We start from the raw sequence: 10835 nt of genomic DNA on the forward strand, positions 1-10835 counted from the left end.
ACCCTGTCCCCTATCCTTTTATCTCTGCTACTCACTGAGATGCAGGGGACAAAATCTGTTGCTCAACAGAGTTAACACAGTTTTTGGGTAATCCATTTTTCCCAGCTCTAACCTGGTGCCTTATGAAAAATGTCTGCTTGCATAAGGATTATGGGAAGAGCTCAAGATGGATCAGTATAGAACAAGATTGTACAACGGGACAGCAGCACCCTCAGCCCAATGCAGTACTTGCAATAACCTACCCTTCCTATAGCCACAAAGGTATACCTGGAGGTGGTGAGCCTCTGATATTCATGGGCGTGTAACTGCCAGAGCTAGAAACACATCCTCTGTAAAATCCTGGTAAATGAACATGTGAACTTTTCATTCAAGAGCATTCAATAGGAGCTCGTCCAACACATCAGCAGGTTTGTAATAGAAGCAGTCCACGTGTGCTCTGGTATCAGACAGCTCAGGTTCAACCCCCAGCCCCACCTCTTCTTAGCTGTGTAAACAGGGAATAGTAGTTCAACCTCTCCGGGCTTGTTTCCTCCTCTAAGAAGGATCATAATAGTATCTATTTCCTATGGTGCTGAGGATTACAAGAAATTACATGTGAAAAAAAAAAAGCACTAGAAAAGTGCCTGCTACATGATAAGCATCCCATGAGCTTTAGACTATATTTACTTGAAGGTTAATTGAACACCTGAAGGTATCTCACACTCAGAGTGTCCAAAACTGAGTACCTTTTCCTTCTAATGCTATATCAAGGTATAACTGATATACACAGAATTGTATATATTTAATGTGATGAATTAAATGTGCAATAAATATATAATAACTCATCACATAATTAATGTGCTGGGTTTGAATGTATGCAAATGCGCATGATACAATCACAAGAACCAAGGAAAGAGACATGTCCAACACCTCCCATACTTTCCTTGTGTCCTTTTGTTTGTTTGTTTGTTGTGTGTGTGTGTATTAAGAAAACTTAATATGAGATCTACCTTCTTAATATATCTACCCTCTTAAATTTTGAAGTGCACAATACAATATCATAGACTACAGGCATTACATTGTACAGCAGACCTCTAGCACTGATTTATCCCATATAACTGAAACTTTATACCCATTGAACAACAGCTCCTCATCTTCCCCACCCCTCAGCCCCTGGTAGCCACTACAGGCTGAGCATCCCAAATCTGAAAATCCAAAATCCAATATGTTCCAAAATCCAAAGCTTTTTGAGTACTGACATGACACTCAAAGGAAATGCTCATTAAAGCATTTCAGATTTCAGATTTCCAGATTTGGGATGTTCAGCCACTAATTCCAAAATCCAAAAAAATCCCCAAACTGAAACCCTTCTGGTCCCAAGCATTTCAGATTATGGATACTCAACCAGTATTATATTCTTGCTCCTATGAACAAAAGCGAGTTCTTGATACAGCCCCAAAACAGCTCTTCCTTTTGTATCCTTGTCTTATTCATGGCAACTACATTCTTCCAATCATTCAGGCCCAAACCCTTGGAGTCATCTCTTCCCTTTCTCTCACTCCAAAGACTATGAGCTCTTTCTTCACAATATATCCAGAATATACAGTGCTACCACCTTGATCCAAGATACTACCGTCTCTTGTCAGATCACGGAAACCTCCTAACTGGTTTCTTTGCTTCTGCCCTTAACACCACAAGTCTATTCTCAATGCAGCAGCCAAAATGGTTCCATTTAAATGTCAGCCAGATCACATCGAAGCTCTCTGCTCAGAAACCTGTACAATTGCTTCCCACTTCACACACAGTAAAACCCCAATATTTTACAAATAGCTCAGAAGAATCTAAATGATCTGCCCTCTTCTTCCCCACTTCTCTGACCTCATCTCCGGCTACTCTCTTCATTTACCCTTCTCTAGCCAAACCAGCCTCTTAGTTCTTCCTCAACACACTCATGCCTCCGGGCCTTTGCAATTACTATTCCCTTTACCCAGAACGGTTTCCCCCAAGATGTCTGCATAATTGGCTTTCTTATTTCTTTCTTGTCTGTACCCGAAAGTCATCTCCTCAGTGATCTCTTCCCTGGATGGAAACCTTGTTTTAAACTTCATCTTTTCCTTGATATCTCACAGCCTCCTTCCTTGCTTTTTCTCCTGAACACTTATCACTATCCAATATGCCTTTTTTTTTTGAGACAGGGTCTTACTCTGTCCCCCAGACTGGAGTGCAGTGGCATGATCTCAGCTCACCACAGCCTCTACTTTCCAGGCCCAAATGATCCTCCCACCTCAGCCTCCATGAGTAGCTGGGACTACAGGTGCATGCCAGCACAACTGGCTAATTTTTGTATTTTTTGCAGAGATAGGGTTTTGCCATGTTGCCCAGGCTGGTCTCAAACTCTTAGGCTCAAATCATCAGACCGCCTTGGCCTCCCAGAGTACTGGGATCACAGGTGTGAGCCACTGCGCTTGGTGCTATGTCTTCTATTTATGTATTTTATAATCTATATTCTCTATTAGATATACACCCTACGAGAGTAGGTGTTTTTGTCTGTTTGGTTCACTGCTCTCTTTCCAGGGCTTAGAATAGTGCCTGACACATATCAGATGCTCAATAAAGATTTGTTGACTAAAATGAATTGACAGAGGGCTCAGGGCTTTCTTAAAAGATTAGGTGTCCATGCCAACTGGAAGTCAATACAAACTCAAGACCAGCCAGCCCTTAAAGTATAAGTCAACTGAAACATGTAATTACATTTACATTTTCAAATAATATTTCAGCCATCTATTATTCTACAAAGTAAAATGTACCCATATTTTCAGCTTTGATTAAAAATATAAAATACCCTTGTTTGACCTTTTGATTGAGCCACACTTCTGTCCAGCAGTAGGTCAATGAAGCATGACTGGAACACTAAACGGTGCTTCTATTCTTGGTTCAGCCTATGAGTCAGTTTCTTTTTTATTTCTCCTTCCTTTCAGTGGCCAAATAGATATATCGACAGTCAATTAATTATTGCCATGATAGATGTCGAGTTCCATGAAACTGAAAGGGTAAGTCACCGCTCAGAAGATATAACATGCATCTTGAAGGAGGAAATTTGAAAAAAAAAAAAAAAAAAAAGCTTTCTTGACTAACAGTAACTCTAGAAGACAGACAAGGTAACTGAAAGCAAATGCTACTGGCAAATAAGAGGATTTACTTTCTCAAATTTTCACTTTCAGAGCTGAGAGTTTAAAAGGAAGGTAAATTTTATGCCCAAAGAATAAAATCTCAATTCCCCAAGGAAAGCTCCATTCAGTCACCATGAATCACCAGTAACGGAGCTAAGAGAAATCTGAAGCTGGCATTTACAGAATGGTAATGTTAGTAGTGAAGCCATAAACCATCCAAAGAACTGGATTAAAAATAAAATAACAAGTCTAGTCAGCCAGTTTGGATTCTGGAGAGAAAATACTAACATTTAAGTTAGAAAACAGTGTGATAGAGGGGAAAGAGAGTTAAGAGCTTTGGATTTGGGGTAGTAAGCTCCAGTCTGGGCTTTGCCATCTAGAAGCTCTGTGACCTTGGATAAGTTATTTAACCACTCTGAACCTCAGTTTCCTCAACTATAAAACACAGGTCATAATTCCTAGAGTTGTTATAGAGATTAAACTATAAAACACAGGTCATAATTCCTAGAGTTGTTATAGAGATGAGATAAGTTAGATTGTGAAGACCTTTGACATGGTAAGCGATCAATAAATGATAGTTCCTTGCCTAGATTGTCCAGATATAAATCTAAACTGAAAGAATAGTGTAGGGAATTGTCACCACTGGACTGCTTCAGGATTGTCCCTGAAATATTCTGCCAACATAGGTAAGTACCTTAACTTGATCCTGACAGTGGCCTGCAAAACAAAAGGAAACACTAAATCCAAAGATGAAGAAAAAGCCAGAAGGGAAAAATCCAACAAACGATAGCATGTGTGGGCCCTGTTCTGCGGTGTGCATCACAGTAAGGAATTGTGAGTGACTGCTTTTGGAACCATCCCCTGGATCAGGCATTTCCCAGTCTTATCCAGGCTCAGCACAATAGACTGCAATGACATTGCTCACTGTTTTGTGACAACACACTTCTTGGTTTTCCCAGGACAGAGAGGGTGGAGATGTCTTTGGTACCTGTTTGGTTTGTTTTTGCTTTTAATCACTCAAATCCACCCTCCATCCATTCATTCAATCTTCCACACATTTCATCTCTCATCATGCATTTATGAAGCATCTACTATATGAATGCGGGACATATATCGAGCATTTGAGAAGATACATGTATAGCTATTTTACATTTAGGAGAGATTTGTAGAATTGTAGGTGTCACCTGTCTAATCCAACATTCCATTTGTGTGTGTGTGTGTGTGCGCGCGCGCGTGCATGCACGCCTAGCACCTACTGAAGTAATACCTTATATACATATTAATATTTACTAAGAGTTTACCATATTCCAGGTACCATGCCACATGCTCTCATGTGTTATCTTGTTTATTTGTTACAACCTCTCTATAAACACTGTTACTACCTTTAATGAACAGATCCAAAAAAGAGGGCTGGAAGAATTTAAGGTCACATAGCTTGTAAATGGAAGAGCAGGGATCTGAATTAAGTCTCTTAATTAAGGAGTAAGAATCAGGATTGCCCTGTTCACTGCATTCCTTACACAGAGATTTAAGTATATGATGATCTACGTATCTGTTCTCTGACACAACGAAAAGAAGGCTGAGGTTGGAACAAATTGAACAATATTTCTATTTCAGGTTGTAAAAGCCATGGATGGAAATTAAAAATCAAGGACTTAATCAAGGTTCTAACTTGAGACAACCGTTCATATGCATTTACTAAGATCTGAAATATGACCTCACTGTGCCCTCCAGGAAAAAGGTTTTTGTAGTTAACCAGAATATCCCCTTCATTCCAGAGCCACTGACACTTGAGCAACCTTTATGCAGCCAAATAAGTGCTCCCACTTGTCCTATGACTGTCAGAAAATAGAAGTGGAGTAGAAATTAGAATTCTCACATAAAAGATGAGAATTAAAGTCCTAAAACCATTAATGCAGTGGATCCATTGTGAGATCAAACAATCTCCATGGTGTATCAGAAGAGTACTCAGTAATGAGTTCAAAAATAAGCTGTGTGACCTTAAACACCTCAGTTAACCTCTCTGAGCCAGTTTCCTCATTTCTACAATGAAGAAGATAATATCTACCTCACAGTATTTTTGTAAGATTGAACAAATATACACTATTATTACTGAATATATAAATTATATATTATATGATATATAATATAATTAATATGTAAAATATATAATAAATATTATATAATTTATATATTCACGTTTCTTCATGTTTAATAAAATGACAGAGCTTATATGTTGCTTACTGGCATAAATCCAGAATGCACTTTGAAACCTTATATAGTCAGTTACTTCCACGTTTATAAAATGATAGAGCTTTATACGTTGGCTTCTGGCATAAATCAGCAACGCACTTTAGAAAGGCATCATTGGTATCTTATCTAAAAATTTTTCCATTAAGTGGAAAGGAGTCGACAAACTAAAAGGTTTGAGGCTTCCTGCACTAAACCAGAATCCAGTTCTCAGGTTTCTGGAGTCTTGACTAGAACCCCTCCAAATCATCTCCTCTAAGCAGAGCAGAGATCAAAATCATTTGGGATAGTTTCAAAGGCCAAAGCTAAGACTGATGGAGTGACTTCAGAGCAGGGTTCCAGCTCTGCACAGGTACCACATTCGTAACAGCAGTTGCTGGACAGCCATGGGGCAAGCTTCTGAAACAGGAAGCGCCCCACGGAGAAAACTCAAGCAGAACATCTCACCTGCTGCTGCCTGATTGATCCTCCCAACATCAAAATATTTTATTCAATACTTATCACATGCTTTCTATAAGCTGGGCACTAGGAAAAGAATGAGTAAGATGCAGTCATCATTCCTCAAAGGCTCAAGCTGGGGAGACAGATACATAAGCAGATAATTATAAAACAATATGGTAAGTATGAAAATAGAAAAATTATAAGAGCACTGAAGGGGTGGACCTAACTCGGGAGGTGGATACAATTTAGGTGGGGAATTCTTTCTGGAGGAGGTGACACCTCAGCAGAGTCTTAAAGGACGGAATAAGGGCAGGAAGTGAAGGATAAGATAGGGTCTGTGTAGAAAGAGAATTTAGGCAAAGGGAATCAGCACGAGCTAAGAAACAGACATCACAAACAGTCTGGTTTATGAGAGGAACTCCAGGCAGCTGGATAATGCTAGAACATAAAATATGAGGGTGGGGCATGGTGAGAAACCAGACTGGAGCGGGAGACAGGAGCTAGGCTATGGAGGGCCTACAAACTGCATTCTGCAGTGTGAACTTTGTCCTGTAGAGGTTGGGCAGGCAACTCTTTACGGATTTTAAGCACCAGAGTGACTAAGTTTCTGTGATCTTTGACTTAGGAGATTGTTTCAAAGAGAAACTGCAGTGTGGCCTCAAAAGCTACTGAATTGGGCTTTGGGAACTCAGTGTCAACTGCTGCCCTGCCTGACTCATCACTGGAGGCAAGCACTGAGTTCCTTTGGTCTCCTGCCTCTTCCTCCCGTGTGCAGGGCCTCTTGGCAACACTGACCTCATAAAAAGGTGATGTGGGCACAAGGAGACTCAGCATTATAAAGTGCTTGGAAGCAGCCAACGGTACACATTGAGCCCTGAGCATCTTTCTGCAGTGGGGATCTTGGCAAGGAGGCAAGGCCTCAGGGAGTAGGCAGCAGGGGGCCAGGTTTGCTGCAGTGCACTGCAGGCCCAGCTGCAACTCGCACCTCCTCCTCCCTCCCTCTCTCCCAATACTCTCTGGATCCTGGCTGATTTGACTTGAGGTTGAGTGGGTGGGTGTGGGAGGCCATCCACCTTGCAGGGAAAAGCATCCTGCAGTGCTCAGCCACAGTGACCATTCTGACCTCTCAGCACAGTAAGAGCTCAGGCCCCTTGTACTTTTCAGAACCACTGTACATCTTACCTCTCAAGCTGCCATTTGTAACTATTTCCGCCCTCCCTTCCCATCTTCTTTAATCTCCACAGTCCCTTTCCTCATTATCCCACCCACAGTCTCCATGTTACCTGGTTCCCTTTACTTCTTTCTGGCAAACTATGCTCCTTTATGACTCACTTCTTCCCTAGCTACATAAATGGCTCTGCCTCCCTAAGCCTTCCTTGATGGCTCCTCCCCACCTGATCCCTCCCTTCCGTGATTCCCTTTTATTCTGAGCAACTGAGTACATGAATCTATTTGTATTAGTTTACCTGTTCCAACTTCTTCATGCACAAATCCCTGAATCTGCCATGTCTTTCTCACTCATGATGTCTGTTCCCTCTGCTTGAAATGTCCTCTTCCTTGCCTCCCTTCTAAACTCTGCCTTATCTTTCCACACAAAGCACAAATGTCATCCTGACCCTAAGGCTTGCTTCCATCACCTCAAAGACAGATTAAATCTAATAGAACTTTGTTCACCTTTATTAAATTATGGTTTTTTTGCCCATGTCATAGCAACAGCTAGTACTCATGTGTCACACACCTGAGAACTTTGTATATAGTAACTCATTAAATCTCACACCACCCTATGCTATCATCTCCAATTTAACCTGCCCAAGTTTATAGCTAGTCAGCGGAGCAACTAGGATTTGAACCCACATAGCATGGCTCTAATCAAATGCTACACCACCTCTCCACCCAGAAAACTCCACCTGCAGATCAGGTAGCCTTTGTTCTAGAACGGCACTCAGATCTCTTGGTATCCCAAATGTCTGGCACACAGCAGGAGATCACTAAATGTGTTCTGAATTTAACTGAAATTTGTTTAGCATGCATTCCCATGATTTCCTCAGACGTATGTTCTGTCTCCCCAAGCTATCCATGACATCAAGGGGAAAGGACTAGGTCATTTGTTTTCTTCACAGGCACACAATCACAATGCAAGACAAGAGGTGGGCAACACCCTGTGAGCTCTAGGGGTACAGCTGGAGGAAAACTAATTTTGGATTTAAATGTGTCTTGTGTGTGCAATTGACAACGTCTTTTTCACATACCTGATCTCAACAGGTGTTATCAACAGTTGAGGTTAGTGGAAGGATGTGAGGAAGATAAGAAAACTTAGGTGCAGATTGAGACGGGGCCAAGACCTCAGAGCTAGAAATATCTCAATGAGATTACAATCCACAGGCTCTGAATAAAGCACCTGAAAGCCAGCCTCCTGTCCACTGGTATGGTCCTGGGCAGCTGTAGTCCTCAGGAAAGGGAGAGCGTTGGGTCAGCTCCTCCCCCAGCAGCCTGGACAGGGGTGGGAGGCTGGTGAGAGGGAGAGGGGAGCCTGGCAGGGTGTTCTAGAGAGGAGACCAACTGAGCAGAGGTAAGCCAGGATGTGTTAAGAGCAAGAAAGCAGGTTCGGGAGACTCTGAGGGCTTCTCAAGTGTTTGTTCACCTTTACCAGATAGGATAGAACACCATGAGAGGTGACATGATTTCCCAGTGGTATGATAATATAGATACGAAGAGTCAGGAAAAACTGGCTTATCTTTCCATCAGTTGGAGGTAGTCATTGTTTCCTTATCATTTGTAACTATCCCATTGCGTTTCTAAAAATCTGTATCTTTATTTTATTGTTCTAATTCAACACAACCGCAGATCGAATTTACTCAATGCCGTGTGTAGAGGAAGGATTTTCAGGTTAGGATGAGCTCTGCAGTAGAGAAGCTTTACTTAGTAGAAAAGGCAGTGAATTTCTAGACAAAAGACCTGCCCCATCTTATTAACTGGGTGGTCTTCCGCAAGTCTCTTCGACCCCCTGGGTTAATCTCCTCTTCTGTAAAATGGGGATGAAAATGCCCACCTACCCACCTCCAAATGAGTGCTATGACAATAACTTGCACGAAGGCCTGTGAGCACCCAGCGTAGGCTTTCTGCGAATCTGAACGGTCTCCAGGGTCTCTGTCTCACGCTCTTCACTATTCAGGAATGAAACACTGCGGATGTCTGCTCAGAAATGTAGGGAGAACCTCCTCCCACACGGGACCTCCCGCCCCTGCAACTCATGAAGTGAAGTGAAGGCTCACAGATCGCCAGGCTCTTATTGTAGCCTCGACAGAGGGCGAGGCAGGCTACACTCCGGGGACGCAACCGGGTGGATCTGGAACCCGCGTTTCTTGGCCCAAGGCATCGAAGACGTAGGGATTGCTGTTCCCGGCCCGGCCCCTCGCGGTAGCTGCAAAGCGCCCCTGGGGACAAGTCCAGCGGTACGGTCCCCGGCTCGGGAACCACTTCGCTTACCTGCGGCTCCACCAACCATCGCTGCTCTGCGCCGCCGGGCGCAGGGCGCGGAGCGCGGAACGCGGAGTACACGGGGATGCGGTCCCGAGTGCTGTAGAGGGTGGCGAAGCGCTCAGCGCCCTCCGCGCGCTGACAGATCTTCACGTGGGAATCGGTCGCCAGCCCCGCAGGCGGGGTCCCGGCGTAGAAGAACTTGTCACATTCGCCAAAGCCGGCTTCCTCCTCGCCCACGAGCCGGCCTTCCAGCAGCCTAGCTAGGGCGAGGAGGCTGCCCAGCGCGAACCAGCGCGCGGTGCCCATGGCGGCCTCTGCGAGCGCGGCGGGGCCGAGCGGCTGGACTGCCGCGGCGCGAGCTCTGCGGGCTGGGCGATGAGCGCGCGACGCAGCTTAGCAGGGTAGGGAAGGGAAGTCGGAACCCAGGCGCGGCGCTCTGCGGAGCCGGGCGGGGCCACCCGGGCGGCGGGGGCGGATCCGCGTCCGGAGGCCGCGCCTCCCTCCCTGAAGATGGCTGCAGAGGCCCAGGGCCCGGCTCCGCGATGCTGACAACGTCCCTTGGGCTGCGCCCGGGACTGGAGAAGCGGGTCACCTGCCGCCGCGCCGCCTGGTCTCAGCAGTCCGCGGGGACGCGCGCTGCCAAGAGTGGAGAATCCCAGTGGGGCAGGCCTAGTCCCGGGACTGGGAAGAGATAGTCGCAGGGACTGGGCGCCAAGAAGCTTGCTGATCGCGCGCCCAACGGCAGCCCTGGGGATGCAGAGGGGTGGCGTGAGATGCTCACAGAGCTGCGGCCGGTTCGGAGTGGATGGGCAGAGTTCCCCCTCTGAAATCTTATGCAGATCCTTCTCCCACTCTCCACCGAAGTGCTCAACGGCCAGCACACGCATACAATTTTCTTGCAGTATTTTCTTTTGTTTTTGGGCTCAGCAGAAACTCAGAGAGTAAAGAAATACTGTTAAAGGAAGTTCCTAAACTGGGCAGACAGTACAACCCTGTGTGGTTTTCTCGGTGCAAGGGTTAGAAACAAAACCGATACCAAGCAAGGAAGGAGGCCAGCCAACGTCACTGGTCAACAGGTTGGCCAATTCTTTCCTTCATTTATCCCTCTGAATGCCTAGGTGCCAGCCTGAGATAGGCACTGGATTACCACAGGGGTAAACAAGAACAGGGCCCCTGCGGTCACAAAGACAGCCTAGTAGGAAAGCTTGTCACTCACCGAGGAAACATGGTATTTAAAGGATAACTAAAAACTGAATGCAGATCTGTGAGACCCTGACAGCTGCAGGGGTTCAGGATGTAATCCGGGAAGATTTGCTGGAAGAAATGGCATCCGAGCTGAGACCTGGAGGGTGACATTAGGCAAGGAGGAAAACCATGTGCTAAGTGGTCTCCCACAGAAAGGAACATGATGTATTGGAGGAGTTTAAGGAAAGCTAGTGTGGGTAAAGAGCAGAGAACTGCGTGGGGATGATGGGAAATGGGGCTAAAGGAGGAGGCAATGGTCATATTACCCAG

The 10835-nt window shown here is 44.9% G+C and overlaps 1 protein-coding gene across 1 annotated transcript in view; it reads right to left on the reverse strand.

Moving 5' to 3' along the window:
* ENDOD1 (endonuclease domain containing 1) overlaps positions 1–9738 on the reverse strand; it is a 43977-nt gene extending 34239 nt beyond the window's left edge. The window contains exon 1 of the mRNA XM_017882008.1: positions 9327–9738. Within this exon, the coding sequence (XP_017737497.1) occupies positions 9327–9626 (300 nt within the window). The 5' untranslated portion in view covers positions 9627–9738. The remainder of the gene's footprint in view (positions 1–9326) is intronic.
* Positions 9739–10835: the final 1097 nt, after the last annotated feature.

The sequence above is a fragment of the Rhinopithecus bieti genome, unplaced genomic scaffold (genome assembly GCF_001698545.2).
Source record: "Rhinopithecus bieti isolate Rb0 unplaced genomic scaffold, ASM169854v2 scaffold_12653, whole genome shotgun sequence".
Lineage (NCBI taxonomy): Eukaryota > Metazoa > Chordata > Mammalia > Primates > Cercopithecidae > Rhinopithecus > Rhinopithecus bieti.